Source organism: Corvus cornix, chromosome 6 (assembly GCF_000738735.6).
Source record: "Corvus cornix cornix isolate S_Up_H32 chromosome 6, ASM73873v5, whole genome shotgun sequence".
In the NCBI taxonomy this organism is placed as follows: Eukaryota; Metazoa; Chordata; class Aves; order Passeriformes; family Corvidae; genus Corvus; species Corvus cornix.
In genome coordinates, this window is record NC_046336.1 from 32,518,752 (window position 1) to 32,541,252 (window position 22,501).

Sequence of the window (22,501 nt, forward strand, 5' to 3'; positions counted from 1 at the left end):
CATACAGGTACTGTGACCAAAAGTCTCTTGCCTGCTCTAAAAAGCAGCTGGTTCCAAGGGTGCTGTTACTGCAGAACAATGCAGACCTTGCAACTGTTCCAATGTTGCCTTGCTCTGATCTGCTCTACTCAAAAATTCTTTACTGTGTCACAAAGTGACTCAGAATCTTCCAGAAATATTTGAAACAACTTAAAATATCCCATGTAATGCTGTTAATATTTATGTTAAGCATAGGTTGTAGCCACTAGAGACATAAAGAGGGGAAATTGAGTTTATGGTGAGACTATTAAGAATCACAACAGCAGGAAAATTGGCATTAAAATTCAGACATCTCTGACTGACTCTGAAAGTGTTACACTGTGAAAATCATCGATGTCCTCTCTCACACTTCTCCAGCACTCCTGTTTCCTTCAGGAGAATGTTGTTTATAAACAGAAAAATGTTGTTATAAACAGAGTGAGTTCTCCTAATGTTGAAAGTTTGCCTCACATAAAGACTTTTTTTTCCTTGAAAGACCTCCCACATGCTTGTCTTCTTATCGCACAGCAACTATTTGATGTTAAACTCTAACGAACGGGGAATATTTCAAAAACTTGGGATACTTATTTTGCCTCATCTCAAATTAATTTTAATTAAAAACCCATGTACCGCATGCATGATTGTACGGGTTATTGGATACAGTTATTTGTATCTGGAAATAGAAAAATGTAAATGCTTTTCTTCCTTTTTCACATGGGTTTTACATTGTCATTCATTTTTATGCTTAGTAGTTGAAAATCTTCTTGAGCTTCCTCCTACCCTCCTAATATGGTTCAATACACTGACAAGCCTACAGATATCTTCTTCCTTTGCTAAATTCCAACTCTCAGTGGGCAAGATCTAGGTAAGGCTTCCTCTTACGTGTAAAGTAAGTCAAACTCATATACATGAGTTTTTCTCCTATGGTCTCAAAGCATCTTGACCTCGTTTTCAAAAAGAAGTGGCGAAGAGAACAGACTCCAAAGAATTAATCCACAGAAATGCATTGAGGCTCTTACTGAGTGTTCGAAAAGAGAAACGATATCTTTATTTCCATTTTAACGACAGTCAAAATACAGCTGTGTAAAGTGAACTGCTTTACCCAAGGTCACACTGCAGTCCAGGAAAACACAGGTCCTGAACTCATGCCCTCTTTCTTCATGAGATGGTGCGATCCACAATTAACATAACCTGGGGAAATATTCTATTGCTTTTTTCCCCACCAAATCCAGTCCTATGTAGACACAAAATTGCTTACTTTGGCAGAACCAAAAACCAAACTCCAGTGAATCTTTTATCATTTTTTACAGTGGCAAAGAGAATGCTGAAAGCATGAATAGTTCTTTCTCTCTGTTGTTCCCAGCCACCCTCCTAAAGTAACAGTGCAAGTGAGGAGTGGTCTGTGTTAATAATGTATTTCCTAGTGCATTACAGTAGCCCCCAAATGTCTTTACAGCTAAATCAGTGCAACGATGTAAAATATCTGTACAGGAATAATGATACAAACCAACTTTCATGTAAAAATATACCTGAATTGAGTTAAAGAGGTATAGCCCTGTACTCTCCTGTTTGCACCAGCCTCTGCTCACGGATTTGGCGCTGCCAAGATTCATAACACAATCGCTTATTGTGTCTCTTGGAGCTCCAGCTCTTGAATCTGTGCGACTGTGGGGAAGAAAAGAAAAACCTTCAGCTTCCATTCAGAAGGGAAGTGAAGTTTGCAGCCTTCATGGGTGAGTTGGAAAGCCTGCGAGCACCCAGAACGCTCCAACGCGAGACAACACAAAGAGCTGCCGGCAGTCTTTGTTCCAGCCATTCCAAGCCGGCTTGGGGATGCTGGAATATTTGGGTTAGAGGCACCATAGAGAGGCACACAGGTCACCCTGCCAAAGGGATAGAGGGATGGGTGGCTCTCTGTAACAAAAACCAGGCACTCCTTGAGCTTTAGCCCAACCTGGGATTGCCTTGATACCTCTCCATCTCTGAACTCCTCCACCCTGGGAAAGGATGGGAGGCTTTCTGCCTTTATGCTCCCGGCTACCACAAGCCCACGGGGGCTAGGGTCAGGGGGGCCCTTTCTCTGCTGGGTGGGGAGGGGGTTCCTGCCCCCACTGCAGCCCTGGGGCCCGGGCGAGGAGGGCGGCAGCCAAGAGAGGGGGGTTGTAGCGGGTCCGGGCTGCAGTGACTCCTCCTAGAGGCGGTATGTGCGGAGCGGGAGGAAACCCCTGCCGCCCCCCTCACCAGCAGCCGCCATCGCCATTGAAACATACAATACGGGGGAGATCGGCTGAGGCGGAGCGAGGGCGGGGGAGCCGAAAAGGGAAAGTGGGGAGGAAAGGGTAAGGGAGGCAAAGAGAGGAGGAAAAGAGGGGGAGGAAAAAGAGGAAGGGAAGACAAGAAGGAGGAGGCGGCGACAGCGGCGACGGGCGCCGGCAGGTGAGGGGAGCGGCGGCGCGGGGGCTCCAGGGGCCGCGGCGAGGCCCTGCTCCTCTCCTTCCCTCTCTCCTTGGCTGCACGACCCACCTCCTCCTCCTCCTCCTCCTCTTCCTCCTCCTCTTCCCGCCGCCGCTGCCGTTCTCCGGGAAGGCCCAGCCATGGCCGAGGCCGTGAGGGGAAAGGGCGTGAGAGGGGCGGGTGAGGGGCGGCCATAAAGGGAGGGGGGCGCGAGGCTGTAGCGGCGGCGCGCGCGAGGCCGGCCCCGGGTAAGGTGGGGGGGGACGGCTCTTGCTTGCTGCCTCCTCTCGGCCCCCGCAGCGCTTCCCGTTCCGGGTCCGTGCGGCTGCCGCCACAGCCGCCCCTTGGCGGGCAGGGGGCGAAGCCTCCGCGGCGGCGGCACTCGCTGAGGGCGGGGGGAGGGGGGGCGGTGTGTGTGAGGGGGGAGCTTTTGCGCGGGAAAGCCGGCGGCCACACCCCCCCACACACACACTCCGCTGCACCTCGGAGCGCCTGCGCGGCCCGGCTGCTCCCCCTGCCCCTCTCCCGTCGATCAAGCGGCTCACAGCCAATCACCGTGCTCCCTCCCCAGCCCGGGCTGCCACAGCGGCCAATCAGCGGGGGCGTGGGCGGGGCGGCGGTGTCCGGGCAACGGCGAGGCGTGCGGGGGGCGGGGCAGTGGCGCTCGGCGGGCGGGCCCTGAGGGGGCTCTGGGCGGGCTCCGGGGATGGCCGCGGTGTCTCCCCGAGCTCGGCGGCTCTCAGCGGGCTCCAAAGACTCGGTGTGGGTGCATACCGAGGCCTTTCCTCGCAGCCGCGCGGCGCCGTGGGGGTCGTCCGCTGTTGTTTGTGAGTGGGAGCTGCCTCTGCAGGGACCCCCGGGGCTTCGGGGTGCTCGGGAAGCTTCTTTCCCTGGGAATGGGCTCTGTGTGTGTGTGTGTGCTTCTGGAGTCCGGGAGACACCCTACCTGCCCCCTGAATAGCACTATGTTTGTGCTTTGGTGCCTTAGCAATTCCTTCAGCACCTGCTTTAGGTCTTTTACTCAATTTTTCACAAATATTTTGTTTGTAAATGAATGTGCAGCCTAAGCTGCTCCAAGGTATAATGTCTGTCAACTCCTAACAGATCTTCAGCTGGAGATGAGGGAAGTGCAGGTGTACTGATAGTCCTGCATGTCCTTTATTTCAGTCTTTGGCTGCTGAGTTCGAGTTCTCTCAATGTTTGGAAGTCAAGATGCTCCGAGGGCTGGAGCCCGTCTGCTCAGGAGACAGGATGGGAGAGCTGGGGATATTCAGCCTGGGCATGAAAAGGCTCTGGGGAGACCTTATTGCAGCCTTTCAGTACTTCAATTGGGCATGTGAAAAAGAGGGAGAGGGACTTTTTACATGGGCAGATAGTGACAGGATGCGGGAGAATAGTTTAAATCTAAAAAATGAGAGGTTTATATCAGATGTTATGAAGGAACTCTTCCCTAAATTCTTCCCTGTGAAGGTGGTGAGGCCCTGGCTCAGGTTGCCCAGAGAAGCTGTGGCTGCCCCATCCCTGGATGTGTTCCACACTGCGTTGGATGGGGCTTGGAGCTGGTCCAGTGGAAGGTGGACTCTTAGGTATTTTTCCAGGAGGCAGAAGGAAAATGTCACTGGTTGTCTCGGGCTCTGAAGAAGGCAAAACTCAACAGAGGAAAGTCCTGCTTGCAGTCATATTGTAGAGAGCTCCGTGAAATGTGGTAGCTATTCAATCCCCCATAGCAACACAATGATGTTGGAGTCATGGCAGAGTGGGAGTGTGCTGTGACCGATTAAGGGATAGGGAAAATAATTGCTTTAAATTGCCCAAACTTGATGTCATGGCAGCCTGATATAGACACAGCCCTCATAGCTCAGCAAGGATGGACTTTGCACGAACAGCACAGGTTTATTTTTAAATGGAGGCTGCCCTTCATGAGGAGAAATGTAGAGATGATGAATCAGCTGGCAGGGAGGGAACGAGTGTGGGTAGACTTTTCAACTGATAAGCCCTTGAGGCTTGGCTGTGTAGTCAAAAGAGAACAATTAGGACAGCAGTGCTCAACGTGTAGTTCTTTACCTGTTGGTTGCCGTTCAGGTGAGTGTGGCAGACCTGAGCTCATGTGCCCCTTCCTGCAAGGAAGCCAGATTCCTCTCTCCAGGATTTCTTTGTCCAGGTCCACAGGAGTTTTCTCAGCATGTTTCTTTGTCCAGGTCCTGATGTGACTGTGCCATAGCTTGGCTTCCTACCAAAAATTGCCTCCTATAGGAGTCAAAACAAGACAAAAGCACGCTGTTGTATTTGTTGCTTCTCAGTACACCCTGGTCCATGTAAGTTGCAAAGCAGAGACAATGTTAGCAGAGTTTTGAAACATCTTGTATTTAGGGTGTCACAGAATTTTGCAAACATGGCCTGCAGTGCATTTGGAAAATATTTTGGGTTTCCAAAAGTTGGTTTGGTAGCAGGGGAGTAAATAATGGCAGAGGTTTTCTGTGAGAGAGAAGGGAAAAATGAAGGAGTAGGCAGGGGTGGAAAGTTCAGTGATGCAGCAGAAGGATGAGCCAGAAGTGAGTAATTAAACATAAATTTATATTATGCAACAGCATGGCCCAGAGCAGTGTGATTAGTTGTATACAAATATGTTTTGATTTTCTGTCATGGAGATCAAGTGCAACAATGGTATTTTCTGTGGATGTAATCCCTTGACATTGCCTTTTTCCACTGATTTTCACTCAATTTGGATTTGATGCTATAGGAACAAATACATGAGAGGTTAGCTTAATATGATTTTGATACATGTAATGTACTTTTTCAGCATGGCTCTCTAGTGGGATTTCAGTGCTGGACTGAACTCTTGGGTGATGGACCTGTCCTGCCAGTATTGCAGGAACCTGTTTGTACCCTACTGCATACATTTATTAAGTTCCACTTTAAAATGAGTTATTGCTCTAAAGAGAAGGCTGTTCCAGAAATTGGCTCCTCTGATGGCTAGAAACCTAATTGCCAGCCTAGGTTTATTATTTGGATGTCAGTTATCACAAACTGAAAAGGAGGCGTTTTAAGGGTTGTTATTACTGTGAAATTGAAAGTTTATAAAGGGTTTGTCACAAATTGCAAGTTTCATTGAGGAAGGGGCCTTGGAAGATCGCTTTGTCCAGCCTCCTGTCCCAAGGCAGATCCAGTGCTGCTCAAGTGATTTCTGACATATATTCTCAAATTGTTCTAAAGTTGTCCTGCTGGGAAGGTTCTGCTGCCTCCCTGTCTGACTGAGTCCAGTGCTCTGCTCTCTCCTCTGCTATACAGCTTCTGTAAGAGTCACTGATACAAGGAACGCTTCCTCTCTCCACCTTCACAGTATCCTCTTGCATCTCTGAAGACCAGTATCATGCCTCCCCACTTCTTTTCACCTTCCCTTTGAGCTCTGTTACCACCACTCGTGATTCCAGGCTGGCAGTTGGCAGGGAACCCGGAGTGGGATGATGAGCAACACCAATTTTGACGTGTCTGTGTCTGATAGGTTTACTGGCTTAATCTTTCCCAATTTTTCTTATCATGCCCACATAATACATTGCACACGGAAAGAAAAAATTGTCTGGCTGATACATGAGGACATGCCAAGGTTTTATAGATCCCTGCTGATTTTATATCCTTGATATCATAAATGAAAAGATTATGATAAAATTTAGCAGTATCACCTAAAGTCATTGTAATGTTTTTCAAAGTGTCTCCTTCCTTGTGTTTCCATGTTTCACTGAAGTGAGTGAATGCTGGGAGGGAAGTAGCTGTGTCTTCCTTGACAGAAATACCATCCGTGGCAGACCTGCCCTTTGTTTGCTTCAGAGGAGTAACCAGGCCTCCAGGGCAGCTATCAAAATAAAGTTAAAACCAATTTTTGTAAACAGAGTTAAAACTTTTCCAAACATTATTTGACTGAGAGTGAGAGCTAGGGGTGTAACTGTGACCACATGCCAGCTTTGGAGTGGAGTGGCACATTCCAGGGTTTGTTTTCTGTTTATCTGTAATCTTGTTGTTGCCGGAAAAATACAGAGAAGACAAGGTTTGTTTTCTTTGCTCCTGATATTGCTACACTGACAATGCTGTTCAAAAGTGAAGTTATAGCAAATATTCCAATTATCCAACTTTTAATGAGTAATGCCTGCACCTTAACAGGCATTGAGGGTGGGTTTGGATTTTTGTTTCTGGAACAACAGCAATGCATGATGTTTCTCATCAATCCTGTTGGTTTTCTCTTGCAGACCTTGGATTTGGAGCAAGGCATTGGGAACCACCAGCAAATTAAGAAGCACAAGGCTGCAAGATGTCGGGGCGGAGCGGGAAGAAGAAAATGTCCAAACTGTCCCGTTCGAGCAGGGCTGGGGTGATTTTCCCTGTGGGGAGGATGATGCGCTACCTGAAGAAAGGGACCTACAAGTACCGGATCGGGGTTGGAGCACCAGTGTACATGGCAGCTGTCATAGAGTACCTCGCAGGTAAACCTAGAACCTGCTCCTGGAAGTGCTCATCACACACAGAAGCCAGGGTTAGCCATGGGATGGGATACGAATATGTGGAGGACTCCTGAAACTCAGGCTCTGCACGTGCAGGATTTGTTGAAATTTGCTGAAAATGCTAAGGAGGTTATTTGTTTCCTGGAGAGGCTGAGGGCAGAAATTCTCTCCTTTAGAAGCACCATGATTGGTCACTAGCTGGAAGGGTTATTTTTTATTGCTTTGCAGAGTGAAGAGTTACATCTGGTAGTTTCTGTCCCAGAGAAAACTGGTATTAATTAGGCTTTTTGATACACATAAATGTGAATAACAGGAGGAAAAAAAGCAAACCCACCTGGTACATCTATTGTGCTTTTTAAGTGAGCAAACTGTCTTGCTGGCTGCATTTCTCCTTGAAGGACAGTGTCAAAGTGTTATGAAATGTAAAGGTGGGTTTTTTTGTATTTTAAAAACCCTTTTGCTTTGCTTAAGTGCATGAAGAAGGTGTTCCAGGGTTTAAATCTTCCCCCATGCCCCACGTTTTCTTTTTCCTGCCTTTCTGAAACTGAACTTTGATACTGATATTTGATACAATATACTGTGGCTCTGTATAGAAACATTTCAGAGTGTCCTATGATCATATCTGCTGAGTTTCTCGTTTAATTATGGAAAATAGGACTTTAGCAAATTGTTAGAACTCACGGTGCAGAGAGGATTCTGGTTCAGGTTACTCAGGGGTTACAGATCAAGACTGAGGTGCATTAGAGAATCTGTGAGGAGTCACAGCCTGGATGGAATTAGTTGAGTGAGTTGTGTTTCAGGAGTGTAGTTTATTGCCAAAGTGGCATGAAGAAGCTTGCATGGAGCCTGGTTGTCCATGCAACAGGTTTTATGTAAACTCCACTCTCTTTTTCACACATGAAACTTGTTCTCACTACCAGCCAAAAAAAAGCATTATTTTCTTTCAAAGGTACGGAGAAAATCTGAAATCTCACTACTAAATTTCACTAATTTCACAATCTCACTACTAAAATTGGAATTTATGATGAAGCCTAATAGCACATTGCAGAAATTTCCATGTTTGTGGTGGTATATTCCAGGATGAGAATCAATTTTTTTTTTCCCTGAGGCTACTTCTGGAGCTGGAGTGACAAAGTATTGCTTGTGTTGGAGAAATCACAGTAACTTTTATAACATAATGTGCTGCACTGTGACTCTGCTGACCTTCTGCTGGAGAGAAATACTTTTTTACTTTTCCTACTCCACAGGGAGATATTTCTAGGATAAACATTTGGAGATGCTTGTTCTGAGCTGTGGCAATTATTACAAGGTGCAGTAATAAATTGTCAGCAGCACATCTGGTATGTGCAACATTTCTGTGGTTCAGACTGAATTGTGGTCAGCACTGTTTGCCTATTACCTGAACTAGAACAATGTATGTCTTGGCTCTGCTCCTGAGTAGTAAGTGCAGTTTAATTTAAATCATTAATCTGAAATGAGTGGATTATGTGTGGGCCTACACTTTGCTTTAGAAAAAAAAAGAATGTGTAGTCAACCAGGCAAGAAGATTGCTAGAGGTGTAGGCTGGGAGTCCACATAAATTTTAAGGGAATGCTATTTTCAGCTGCTTGGTTCAGCAGAGAACTCCTGTATGTATTGTGATAGAATGGAGTAATGTTTCTGAGCAAACATCTATTGCTGGTGGATTGTGTTCTTTCCAAACCAAAGCTCCTGTGCTTTGTCCAGGGTTTTGTTTGGAAATATTACAAAGGTGGAGAGTTCAGTCAAAAAAACAGTGTTGCAACATCTAACCCTGCTGATCTAGTTATTCCTAATATTACATGTGAATAAATGGTTTTGGGAAGCCTGCAGAAACAAAATAGGTTTTTCCAAGGATGTTGTCAAAGGGGGCATTATATGTCAAACTGGTAAGTTTTCTTAACATTATCTGATCTTTGTATTACAAATGCCATTTTTTTTCTCCTGGACTTGCAGCTGTGAAATGGTGGTTCCTCGGGATGAAAGGCTGCATGCAGGGGAACTGCTTCAGGCTAAATCTGGGAGGGTGGCAGTAAGAGACTATGACTTTTTAGCTGTTTCACAGAAGCAGGTCGAATGTATTTTTTGTGTTATGTCAAAACGTTCATGAGAACTTCTCCTCTAAAGCCCTGAGTGCTTCTCTGTGTTTTAGCAGAGATTTGGTGCTTTACGAAAGGGGAAGGGTGGTCTCTCTCACCTCAGGGAAATCTGCTCTCTTTGGCCAGGCTCTAACTTTGATAAAACACAGGTTGCTCATGCTTAGCGGAGACTTCTTTGATTTTAACAGATAAAATGTCTGAAGACTTGGTCCTCACTGAATATGTTCCAGCCTCTCTCAGCTCCCAGATCATAATATTGTGGGGAGACAGTGGTTATGGGAGAATATTGATATTAGAGCCAGGGATAGATCTGGCTAGTGGGGAGAACTGAATTGATGGCCAGTAGGCAAATAAATGGCAAGGAGTGTCCAAATATTCTGCCAGGAAGCTGGAGAGTAAGTTGAAAAAATAGGAAATAGGCCAAGGATTGGATGGAGGGGATGCTGGTAATGAAGGACCTGGGCAGGAATACTGAGCCTGAGTAGACAGGAGAAATGGTGACTGTCCAGGAAAGGCAGCTGAGGTAGTAGTCTCGGTGTGGATTGCCAGGGAAAGGAGATTGAGCTGTGGAGCTGGGAAAGCAAGTCATGGCTGGGATGGGGGCAAGGTGAATGAGGCTGGAAGGGTCAAACAGGACCAGAACCACCTGACTGCCTGCATTCCTCCAGGGCCTGGCATGGACCAGCACATCTCTGTGAGTGACCAGCCCTGCATGGTCTGTTGTTGGCCTATATTTGTGTTGCCCCAGAGCACTGAGCCTCTTGACTGGCATCATCCAGATGGTGCCTATACATCTGGAGTATATACATATATATATATATACACATCCTTACTCCCAGTTTATGTAGTTCAGACTGCTGTTTGGCTTTGGTATGTGTTCTGTGTCACAAGATACTAGATCCCTGTTTTTTTCCTTTGTAAGCAAGATCGATTGTGGCAGCACCTCACAGCCATTATCAAACCCAAATCTGCACTTTGCCTTATCAACCCCATCATTAAAATGCCAGCAATCACCACAGTGTATCTGAGGAAGAGGTACTTTTACCTCAACTGATCAACTAATGTGAAGATCTCATCACTGTTCTAAACCTTTCTTTTTGATCTCTCTATGCTGTTTTACATTTTAGGCTTGAAAATCATATTGTTAAACTGCAGCTTAATTTCTATCCAGAAGGTTGTGTTTGCTGAAACAAGGTTGAGTTCCACTGGCTTCAGAGTTCAAATTCTGTGAAAAATTGGCAAGAGTCCCATGGGATTGATGGATTTTGCAACAGACTCATGCTCTGAGCATGCATAGGGCTGACTGCAGTCACAACTACCTAAATCAAACATTAACTGCACATGTCCTACAGGGCATCTTCCCAAAAAGCAGGCAGAGAATACAGATGCCTGTCGATGAGGAAGTCATCAACACAAGTCATGTGAGTGGTGTGCTGGTCAGAGGAACTCATGGAAGGTCTCAATGGAAAGCCATCCTCTCTAAATTAGGGTAGAATACAACACCAGCAAAGGCTTCCTCCTTCACAGGAATCACCTGGAATACTCTTCTGCCTGTTGTGCTCATCTGCCATGCAGAGACAAATCCAGCAGATAGCTTTCACCTGCAAATGGAGGACCAAGGACTCCATCATCCAATACATTTTTGTAGAGTAAAAGTATTACTGTTAGATTTCTGTGTGGTAGTGTAAAAGGAGCTGACACAACTTATCCTAAAGGGGAGGTGGAAAACAAGATAACCTGTATAAAATCTTTTCAATTTGCTATCAGTAATTCTCATAGACCTTTCTTAGCAGTCCATTTTCACAAAAGCTCAGCTGAACAAATACCTTTGGCTTGGCTAGGATGCTTTAGTTCCCAGACATTTCAAATCTGCTGATCCATCAGCTAAAGAAACCTCTTTCTCCCTGTATGTCACAGGATGACAAGATGTAATCCCATTCAGGTCATAGCATGGCTGTTGCTTGTGTCTGCTGGAAGAGAGTTATGTTTTTCTGAAGATGTCTGAATTTAAACTTCTGATGTGGAGGCATCTTTGTGGATTTTGACTTTTGCAGGAAGCAATATTATTTGAGATTTCAATGTAATTCTTAATGCCTGGTGCTGAGAGCGCGGAAAGTAAACCCAACTTATGGCTGAGAATATCAAGATGCCCAGTTCCAAGAGAGCTTGTTATGGCACAGGACTTTATTACAGGACCTATATACTCAGACTAGTCTTCTTAGAATTTAGGTAACCTCAGATGTTAAGATGTTTCTACATGAAATGTAAGGCAGTTTCTTTAGGGATCTGTTATTGTAGCAGAGGATGTGATAACTGAAGCTTCCAGTTTTGATATTGTATTTTGTAAATGCCATTTTATATTCTTAATATTATGAGTCCCTGCCTCCACCCTTAGAAAAAATATGCATAGAAACCTTCATTAAAAGGAGGCAAGGCAATTATTTACCTATGCAAATGTTTGGCATCCTTTGGTAAATTATATACATATTCCACAATCTGCCATATGTCACCTCTGCCTTGGATTCCCTTCTTCCCGGTGTCCTGGGATGGATGGCTGGCATTTGAGTGTTCTGCCTTTTTTGCTCTTAACATTAGGCAGAGGACTAAGAGTGCACCATCAGGATGCTGCTGGCCAAAGGACCCAAACCTGGGGCAGTGGGGTGAGCACACAGGTAGCAGGATGTGCCTGTTGTTGGCACACCTGAAAGAACTTCAGTTCCCACACAGGTAAGTATGTGTTGTTTTCTGGATTTTTTTTCCTCCTGATGAAATTTTCCTCTGCTGTCAGCACACATCTGCAAAACCCACTGGAGGAGCCTGGGTCCCTTTTCTTGCTCTCTGCTGGTCTGCACAATGGATGGAATCTCTTCCTTCTGTCTGCTGCTGCGTTAGCTCCACTGGCAGAGGTCTGGGAGAGGGTCTGACACTTCCAAGCCCATGGGGGTGAAAATAGCTGGATCATGCGGGATCTCTGTTCAGTTTCCTCCTTTAAAATCCAGGACAGACTAGGAAATGCTAGCGCTGAGAGGTTCCTGCCCTAACTTTTACAATTCACTGTGAATATGCATGTAAATTTTAAAAAAAGGCATTTGTATTTCCAACATTCAGTTAAATATGTATGCTGTGTAGTAGTGAATACTGGAAGACAAGTTTATAATTTTGTTGTTCTGAGTGGAATTGAAAGCTTGTATTTTTCCCATGAGCCAGAGCTAAGCGTCAAGTTGAAATCATTTGGATTTTAGCCGAACATTATGTACGTTTCCACTAGATTTTTCATGAAAGTTGTTCTTTTTATCATAGTTATTGTTCTTTGTGTAGTTGATGTAAAGGAGTAGGATGTCATTAAGACATCAATAAGTTTTCAATAGGATAATACTGATTGGCTGTAATTTTCATATTCCATATTGTGCAAACACATACCCAAAAACCAGATGACAGGGACACCGTATACTGAAATAAAGTATGAATATGATTTTTATGATTATTTGGAGAAAAAAAAATCCCTTCTCCTTCCTTCTCAGTGTTTCAGTAGAGTTCTTATATGAGAAATAACTTCTTAGTAGTGGCCAGACTACGTAAGCTAATGAATTATACTGATTGCTACAGTCCAAATAAACTTGGGAAGATGTGTCTGTATTTCTGTAATTATTAGGAAAACCTCAGTGACTTTGGTTACAGTATAAATGTTACTGGTAATTTAGAGAAATTACCTTTGAAGTGACCTCCTGTTCCCAGAGATGAAGAAGGACCCTTCTATCAATATTTCATGCATTGAAGCTCTCACCTTGTCTCTGCTTGCATCTGAGTCAAACCTTTCATATCTTGTTCTGAAATGAAGCTTCTCACAGATTTTCAGTGCCCTTTAATGCAGAATTCCAGCAGTGCCTGGCAGGTGTGTTGGCTTTCCAAGTATTTCTTCAAATGCACCTCAGTCTTCATCTTCCCTGGTCCTGAGAATCTTTGCTGTTTATCAGAGCTGTCTGTTTCAGGTTGGGTGTTTCACTGCATGCTTGACTGTTCTGTTGTCACAGGCTGCTGATAAATTTTCGACTGCTGATGTACCTTTTTTTAGGTGGTTTTTTTGCCTTTTTGAAAGAGATTTCTGACTTGCGGCTCTTAAAAGAAATTATGTGAACCAAGCTTAGCATATTTTCTCCTAGATATCCTTTAGGGAATTAGGAAGGACAAATTGATTTATCTAAATTTACAAATACATTGAGTGGGGTTTGGTTTCTGCCTTTCTGTAGCAAGAACCCTTTAAATCTGGAAATGTCCCTGAAAAGGTAAATGGATATTAAGAAGCAGTGTAAAAATGTGTATGCAGCATGTACCTAAGCTGCAGTTTTGTTACTCATTTTTATCTTGATGTGTTACAGCCGAAATCCTGGAGTTGGCAGGAAACGCGGCACGGGACAACAAGAAAGGAAGGATTGCCCCCAGACACATCCTCCTGGCAGTTGCAAATGATGAGGAACTGAATCAGGTGCCTGTTTACATTTTCATGTAGGAGTTATGTGTTATGGCTTGAGTGAAGCTGCTACCAGGGAAGGTTAGAAACAGCTTAGTCTGAGACATGAACGAGATTGTAGTTACTGGACCAGAAGATAGTGCCATCTTAAATAAAAGCAAACAAAAAGAAAGGTTCTGAGATACTTCATCTTAAATCTTACGGACATAAATTTGGGTTCTTCTTAGCCTATGAGTCCTGTTGAAGCAAGTAGACTTGATGCTTCACTTTTTCCTCAGGGACAGTCAATACTTAAAGAAAATGTGCAAGACCTTTTCCCAACAGCTGTAGATATGTGTGTTTTCTATTACACTGGCTGTGAGGTCCATGTTGGGTAGGGATCTGGCTCGCTCTCTGCTATTGCTGTCTTCCTGTCTGTTTGCCCAAACTGTGGTTTTCAGTGCTCTGACTCTTGGGATCACTTGTGGGATCACTTCTGCTAGACTTGTTGAGTGAGGACAGAGATCACAGCATGGGCTGCAGATTGTACTATTCAGGGGTGCGGAAAAGGTTCAGTCAGCATCAGAGTCTCTCCTCTGTATGAAGATGGATGATGTCATTCACACTTTGAATACTCCTGCACTTAATATGACTGCTTTAAATAATGAAAATATGGTGCCCGTGAAGTCATGTGGCTCTGTTTCCAGTCAAGTGGAGTTAAAATTCAAAACAGGCCAGAAGAGAAGGAAAAGTATGCTAACACTACCAGCCTTTTCCCAGCTCTGTGGTTCTGGTCAGTGACCTGTGAACTGGGATCTAGATCCAGTGTTGTCTCTTAGGAATTAGCCACACTTTGTCCTCTACATGGTATCACAGCCCATTCCTGTTGTTTCCCTCTGCAAACCAAATCCTTGGAGTTTTTCCTTGCTTTGACTGCATCTGTTTCCCTGCCAAAGGGATCTGCATCCTGTCCTCCTCTGAGCAGGGCTGTGGTGCAGTCCTTTTTTTTAAGTAGCCCACAGAGAGTCTTCTTTTTTACCCTTATTTACTGCTTGTGAATCACCAAGGACAGGTTTGCACTAAGACTGGCACTGGAAGAGGGATTGTACAGCAACAGAATTCTCCAGGATATGCTGGCTGACTTTGCTGTCACCTGCCAAGTTCCTTGTTACTGTGGATTGTTTCTCTCATAGTTTTTTGGTGATGCAGACTAAGAGGATCTGTAATATGCTTCCATACGCTGCTTTTCCTTGCAGTTGCTCAAAGGTGTGACTATTGCAAGTGGAGGTGTCCTGCCCAGGATTCAGCCTGAGCTTCTAGCCAAGAAGCGGGGTGCCAAAGGCAAATCTGAGACCATCCTTTCCCCTGCTCCTGAGAAGAAGGGGAGGAAATCCATGGTAAACAAAAAGAGTGGGAAGAAGGCAAAGTCCACCAAGGCCCGGACGTCCAAAAAGGTACAGATTCCATGTCACCCTCTGCAATATTTTCTTGATAATTGTGTAGAATCTCTTACCTCCACACTAACTCTGTGGCAGTGAGCCCTTGCTTTTAAAATAAATGAAGCTGTGTTCTAAAACATTTTCTACTAGAGAGATGTCATGCCTTCAGCCTTGTACCAGTTACTGGGTTGCTGTTAAAGATTTTTCACTGTCCAGAGAACTTGTCCTGACATGGAACGTCAATGTCATTGCGACAAGCTCTTTGTTTCATGTGTTCTTAGCTGTGCTGTTGTTAGTGATTTTTAAAAGAAGAATTAATCAATCAGAACTTGACCACTGCACTTTCCCTTAGGGTTGCCCATCCTCTATCACTATCCAAAAATGGATTAATTTGGTAAAGCAGTAACCCAGATCAGTGCTCTTGGTTTGTCATTTCAGAGCATGCACCTTGAAACACTGCTGAGTTTTTGATTGGGTAGGGTTAAATGATATTATTTGACTTAAACTTTTAAAACTTAGATTAAGCACATTTTTCTGGAGGCCTCGAAGTTTTGATACAGTTCCATAGCTGAGAATATGCAGAAACAGCCTTTAAAAAGAAAACAGAGTTGCTTAATGGGATGTCTCTGTGTATTTGTCTCAGCTACCACCTTACTTTGAATTGTGCACATGCAGAGTTTGGACTCGTTAGGAGGTGGTAGCATCTTGACATACCTTAAAGCAAATATTGAGAGATGTGAGGAGATGCTCCTGCAGCCCTCTGGGACTGGTAGGTTTGCTGCTCCTGGAGGTAAGCCATAAGAAGGCTTTCTCATTTAATAAATGAGACTTAAACATTTGTTTTTCAGATGACAAAGTTGTTTTTTCTTCAAATTGGAGCATTTGACTGGGTTACTAAGTGACTAAGTTTGAGTTAATATGAGGTTCTGCTCTGTTAGCAACAAAAATAAACTAACACATGCCCACCCATATAAATACAACCTTAATTGTCAGTAAATCTACAGATGGGTGTGGGTGCCCTGCCTCTGAATGTGACTACAAATGTATGTAATGCCTCAGATGAACCACTGATTTAGCATTATATAAACAGTGCAGACCTCTGTTGTTACATAATCTTAGGGGATTACAAGGCTGTGAGTAATATATTGATCTGAAAAGATAAGATTTGTAGTGTATTATTAAATCTCTCCATTATTGAATAATGCTAGATGTTGATTATTTTGTTTCCCTTGAGAAGTCCTGCTTTTTTTTCCTCCCATCAAATAGAACAAACAAAAGGACAGTGAAAAAGAAGGAGCTTCAAATTCAACAACTGAAGATGGGCCTGGGGATGGTTTCACTATCTTGTCCTCCAAGAGCCTTGTGCCAGGACAAAAGGTAATAGAGAGCAATAACAGACTGGGGCTTAGCATGAAGGGAAGGATGCTTTTCTCTTAAACCAAAGCATTTCCAAAATCAGCGCTTTTTTCTTCAAATCTTGATGTTAGAACATTAGTTTTCTAGCAATAACTTCCTCTGGAGCAAGCTCCCAAGTTGTGGGCATATTACCAAATAATCTGAGTGGTGTGCAAATTAATTAATTAAAATCTAAAAGTCAGAATCACATATACTGAACAGAATAAAATAACTGTTCTCTGAAAGACTGAATCCAGCCTTCTTTCACTTCAGCTTTTTGGTATGAAAATGGTTTTGCACTCAGATTACTACTTATTTTTCCCTCCCCCCTCATTATTTTTTAGCTTTCTCTGACACAGAGTGACATCAGCCATATTGGCTCCATGAAAGTAGAAGGCATCGTTCACCCTACAACTGCTGAAATAGACCTCAAGGAGGAAATAGGTGAGGCTCTATTCATGCAGAAAAAACACATCTAGAGCTGGAAGAGTAGCTGGTCTACTGGCTGCCTGCTGAGATCCCATCCTGTTTCACCTGAATCTGCCCCAGGGCATAAAATATCAGTTACAGCTTCTGAAAATCAGGCTGCATCTGACTAGGTATAACAGGCTAATCACTAATTTATCTTTTTCTTAATGACAAGCACAACACAGATAATTTGTTGAAACACATGAGCAGCAAAGGTGTAAATAATTATTATTGAGGTGTTTATTGGCTTATTTTTACATTTGCATCTGAAAATTACATTGCAAAATTATATATTAATAGCACTTCTAACTATGACTTTCATTGTAGGATATTACATAATTTAGAAATACTCATGTACAGAGCCTTATACTGCTCATGTGAAATAAGGAAATATGATTATACAAATACGGAAATTTAAGCAGGAGGGAGGTAAAAAGCTATTCAGTCAGTTGCATAGGGAGCACAGAATCTAGTAGTAGGCTTTTGGATCATTGTTTTTTAGTCATCAAGACCTTCACTGGCATCCCAGCTGTGTTTGTTTCAGCAAGTAGTAGGGTTTGTATGTTGAGTCCATTTTGGAGGCTGAAAATCTGAGTCCTGAAAATCCCACTCCACGGTATTTTAGCCATAAGTCAGAGTAAATAGCATTCTTACAGATATTTATATTAAAGCAATTTCCAGTAATAGCATACAGGGCTCCTCAAAATCGTGAAAAGTAAACTTTATCTGTGTCTAGGCAGAGTAGTGAACACAAACATCAGCTGCTGCTGATAGAAGGAGACAGAATAGTGTGTGTACAGTGTTCTTTTAAATAATGTGGACTTGTTTATCCACAATGATACTCTGAAGCCAAGGCCTTTTGCTCTGTGTCCTTGCAGGCAAGGCACTGGAAAAGGCTGGAGGGAAAGAGTTCTTGGAAACAGTGAAAGAGCTTCGCAAATCTCAAGGACCTTTAGAAGTTGCTGAAGGTAAAAAGGATACTCTGCAGTCTTTTGGACATGGCTTATCTTATATGTTCTTTTCTCTGGACATTCTGATCTGTTACTGATATTATGTGTCATTGTTTAGTTGATGTAAATGTTTCTTCAAAGCTGTTGCTGATATGGGCAGCCTGCTGAGAGGGAAAAAAAGAAACAATAGGATACCTGTGTGCTGTGCACATTCTGTCTTTAGACTGATCAATTTGTCTTAGGCAATTTCTGTCCATGGGAGTCCAAAAATTAAGGAAATCTTGTGCCATCTTTCCTACCCTGATTGTACTGCAGCCTTAGTGAGAATCAGAAACAGTTCTCAGCCTAACATATGAGGCGTAAGAAAACTTAGTGATACTTTATAAATTATTCCTCTTTATGCATATTTGATTAACAGTATATAACCCAAATAATTACCTTACTCTGAGCACAAATGAAGATGTGATATGATCTGCAGAACTGGCATGCTTTTTGGAAGAGCAATTGCTCAGGCACTACAGCTACTTTATTAGGAGAGCTCCCTTCAAGGGTTAACACATTTGTAGCAGGGAATAGCTTGGGACCTGAGATTGTGCTTTCCTTTGTGGACAGATTAAACCAATTGAAGGTGTCTGGAAGACAGATGGAGAAAAGTTACAATATGCCTTATTTGGCTTAGTATCTCTATACCCAAGAAAATAAATGCTTTAAATAGTCTAGTTTTGGAAATTGCCTAATTGAGTTTTATAGTTTTATAACCTGAAATAATAGGGAAATTTTTACACAAGATAATCTGCTTCACTTTCATATCAAATCAAATTTATATGCCATAAAGTCAAAGTAAACTACTTTTCTCTGTCAACATCACTCCCCAACTAGAAGATAGACTCCTTTTATGCTATTAAGACAGCTGGTTAAAATTTAAGTAGCACAGATCTCCTCTGTGCCTGCAACAGAATTCCTCTGTGATGTCGAACAAGTGAATATATCCAGGTTTTTCATCCATGGGCTAATTCCTTCCTGCACAGCTAATTTCAGAGTTTTTAACCTGAGATTACCAAGACCTAGACTTCCATTGGTGCTGATGGTGACAATTGCAACAAAAGCAAACTGATGCCATGCTGTGGACTCTGCAGGTCCTGGAAAATATTAGGCTTTCTGAAAAATTAATCTGAGATTCCTGATTGAGCATAACTGGTGGAGACAAATTTGATTTTCATGTCCTTGTCTGAAATTACCGAGCTCTGATGTGAGTCTAAATATTACTCCCCAACACTCTGGAACTGTAATGATGATGATGCAGGATATTTGTGAAAAGCACTCTGTGACAGCACTGCAGAAATGTCTGTGGGGATTACTGATACTGTGCTCAGGGTGAGGTTTTTGTACTTTGCATAAAACAAACCCAGAGGCTGTGCTGAATGAGAGAGCTAGAAACCATTATTGAGTAGCTGTGTGCTAACCAAATGAGCCCTGGGTTCTTTGGTCTCCAAAGGGATAATGATTGATCACAAAAGGAATGATGAGACAGGTTATGATTGCAAGCGAGCCATTGTGGTGTATTTTAATTCCAAATGTATTCCTTTGGAGAGGTAATGTAATTAACAAGGTACATTGGGTTGGGAGGTCATTGCAGGGTGGTTTCTGTTCCAAACTAATGTTATATTTTCATTTGTGTTAGCTGCACTTACTCAGTCTAGCGGCCTAGCAGCAAAGTTTGTCATCCACTGTCACATCCCACAGTGGGGATCAGACAAATGTGAAGAGCAGCTCGAGGAGACTGTCAAGAACTGCTTAACAGCTGCAGAAGACAAGAAGTTGAAGTCTGTGGCTTTCCCCCCGTTTCCCAGCGGCAGGTAGGACTCCCTGTGTTGGGTAGCAGAGGTGGAATTGGCTGTCAGAGCTGCTGCTGTGACAGGGAGGTGCCCCTTGCTCTGTGACTCTGCCTCTGCTGCTGCCATCTGACACTGTGCTGCTCCAGAGGAATCCAGCCTGAAGTGCAGTGTTTGCATGAAACTGCCAGAGAGCCTTTATAAAGAGAAATTAGCCAATCCACAGGAGAGTTGAGTGGGCTTGCTGTGTTGTCTACTGCTAGGCAGTCATTTTCATTCCTCTGCACCACCTTGGGTTTTGTGTCCCTTCATTTTGCTGTGGGGAGTCTTATTAAACCTGCATTTGTACTAATAAGATTATACCAGCATAATACTGAAGGCAGGTAACAGCGATGCCACCTGAGCTACATGGATGTGGGGTGTTCACTTAAGCCCTCCTGAGAATAGATATTTAAAAGACTTGTCACACAAAACTTTTCTTTCAGAAGAAAATCAGTGTTTCTCAAATGTAGTTCTGCTTTCAAAAGGGAAAATTATTAAACCAAGTGTGAAGCTACACATTTCTTTCTCCATAACTAGCAAGCAGAATGTGCTTGATTAAGAAACCTGAAATCTTTTTCTTTTTCTTTTTCTTTTTCTTTTTCTTTTTCTTTTTCTTTTTCTTTTTCTTTTTCTTTTTCTTTTCGATTTCTTTTTAAATCAACAGTTTGTTGGTCTCTGATGACAAGAAATCTTACACAAGCCCTGCTAACTGCAGAAGTTGTTATTTTGTGTTAGAGTTCACATGCTTATAAATAATTTGAAATGTATATACTGATTTTGGTAGTAGTGCCCAAAGAGTAGAGTACAGAGTACAGTCCAGTTGTGTTGGCCTGACAGTGAATAAAATGAAAGTAAAACTGCATTTGATCAGTGAAATCACCACATATCACTGAATACATGGGAGGTGAAAGTGCCATTTTTACACACTCTGCAAAGCAAAATAATATTTTTATGGGTCAGGACAAAAGAATAAATAGAGGGATAGTGCAATTTTTAGTCAATTTTTTAATATACAGATGTTTTTGTTTATGGTTTTCATTCAAAGCAAAATGTGATAAATTGTTTTAACAATCTTTAATATAAAGTGCAACTTTCAAGAATGAAATGTAGCTTTTAATGCCAATAGAAAAAGTTTCTAGACTTCATGTCTTCTAAGACCATAGAACTAGAATAATCCATTCTTGGACCATTAGTCTTAGTGCAGATTCTTCTGCTGCATTGTTCCATTTCACTCTCTGTTGCTCTTACAATTACTCCTCCTAACAGAAAAAGAGAGTAAGTCTTACCGGGTGCTGCTGGTTTACGCTTCATTTATCATAGGACCTCAAAATTTTCTGAAAAAATGCAGTTTTTCAAATAGGACTTCCTGGTTTTGCTCTCATTTTATGCTACCTACATGTCTGCACAGGAAACGCTGGGTTTGTGAGTAGATAAAGAACTATACTGTATCAGTTCTGTGAATTTTCATTTTCCTCTGAGCCATCTTAGGAATTATGTAACTAATGTAACATTGCAATAGATGGGATACCTCAGTTGTGCCAGATCTTTTTGATGGTTTACAATATAAATATGATTGTAGGTTAGAGAATATTACCATCAAGAGAAGTGAATGAATGCATCTTGACCTTAATTTGGCTTGGAGTTGTAATTTCAATTATTTTTACAGGAATCCCAAGCAAAGTATTTTAATGACAGAGTGAGCAAGTCAGCTAAGTAGGTAATGTTTTGGGTTTGGTTTTTTTTTCAGTTTTCAGCTAAAAAAATAATCATTCTTTGAAATTTTTAGCCTGCCCAGGATGGCATGGAAAAGTTTAATTCTAAGGGCAAGCATTAAAAAAAATGTTGTGTGGTCATAAGAAGTAGCAGCAGATGAAAACAGCAGCTATGCCAGCAAGGAAACTTAATTCAGCAGCAGGTGAATATTGCTATCAAAACCTTGGGGTTTGCCAAACTGCAACTGGCACTATCTTAGCAGCCTGTGGCTGGACTAGTTCTGGCTGGTTCCTCTCAGCATCGCTGCTCAACACTCACCTGCTGTCTTTTCTTCCCTGACCACACAGAAACTGCTTCCCAAAACAGACGGCAGCCCAGGTGACCCTCAGGGCTATTTCCACCCATTTCGACGGCACCAGCTCTTCGTCCTTGAAGAACATTTACTTTCTGCTCTTCGACAGTGAAAGCATTGGTATCTACGTGCAAGAAATGGCCAAGCTAGACACTAAGTAGCAATGGCAGCCAAATGAAACTTTATTTTTCAACAAACTTGAGTAGCATTAAAAGCATTAGAGGCGGGTTTTATTTTTTCAATGTGACGAGGAGGGGGTGTGGTAGTAGTGTGATGTGTTGTGACTTGATGGAGAGCTGTGATTAGAGGTGAGAGGGGTTTAGTCCAATTTCTTCATGCCATTTTTATCACCTTAAGCAATTGAGTTACCATCTGTCTTCAGGAGTTTAGTGTCCCTTGTTGCTTTAGTTTAGAAGTTTTTAAAGAATAACCTCATTTTAGATTTGTAGTGATGATTTCTTCACACACACACACACACATACCACTTTAAAGAAAGCTCTTATAAATGTTCTGCTCCCTTTTCCCCTCCCTTGAGGGTAGATAGTAAACTTCTGCCTTCAGCCCACAGAGAGGGGAAAAGGGCTTTAGAAGTAATGCATGAGGAGCTTCTGTTTTGCTTTTAACTCACAATAACCGCTGTAATTACTGAGAATATTTCATGGTGATTTTTGTTTGTTTTATAAGAAAAAAAGAAAAATATGTGTCAAGTGTGGTTATTATTATAAACCCTCATTTTGCTCTGGGAATTCCGCACCCTAAAAAGAAAAAAAAAAGAAAAGAA

The 22,501-nt window shown here is 42.7% G+C and overlaps 1 protein-coding gene and 1 long non-coding RNA gene across 6 annotated transcripts; one reads left to right on the plus strand and one right to left on the minus strand.

Moving 5' to 3' along the window:
• Window positions 1-1,037: 1,037 nt before the first annotated feature.
• On the minus strand, window positions 1,038-2,904 carry LOC104690141. The gene is made up of 2 exons (XR_005602201.1): window positions 2,542-2,904; window positions 1,038-1,683 (listed from the first exon to the last, which is right to left on the minus strand). It is a non-coding gene; the product is annotated as an uncharacterized LOC104690141 (long non-coding RNA).
• Window positions 1,727-22,427, plus strand: LOC104690140 (core histone macro-H2A.2). Of its 5 annotated transcripts, none has more exons than XM_010400708.4 (9): window positions 1,727-1,751; window positions 6,714-6,947; window positions 13,459-13,565; window positions 14,786-14,983; window positions 16,235-16,345; window positions 16,708-16,807; window positions 17,710-17,799; window positions 19,463-19,637; window positions 21,716-22,427. In XM_010400708.4, the coding sequence occupies exons 2-9, from the start codon at window positions 6,776-6,778 to the stop codon at window positions 21,879-21,881; spliced, it is 1,119 nt and encodes a 372-aa protein (XP_010399010.1). In that variant the 5' UTR covers window positions 1,727-1,751; window positions 6,714-6,775; the 3' UTR covers window positions 21,882-22,427. The 5 variants fall into 5 exon arrangements, with proteins under 5 accessions (XP_010399010.1, XP_039410048.1, XP_039410046.1 ...); XM_039554112.1 differs by lacking the exon at window positions 1,727-1,751 and adding an exon at window positions 2,262-2,454; XM_039554113.1 differs by lacking the exon at window positions 1,727-1,751 and adding an exon at window positions 2,564-2,652.
• The last annotated feature ends 74 nt before the right edge of the window (window positions 22,428-22,501 follow it).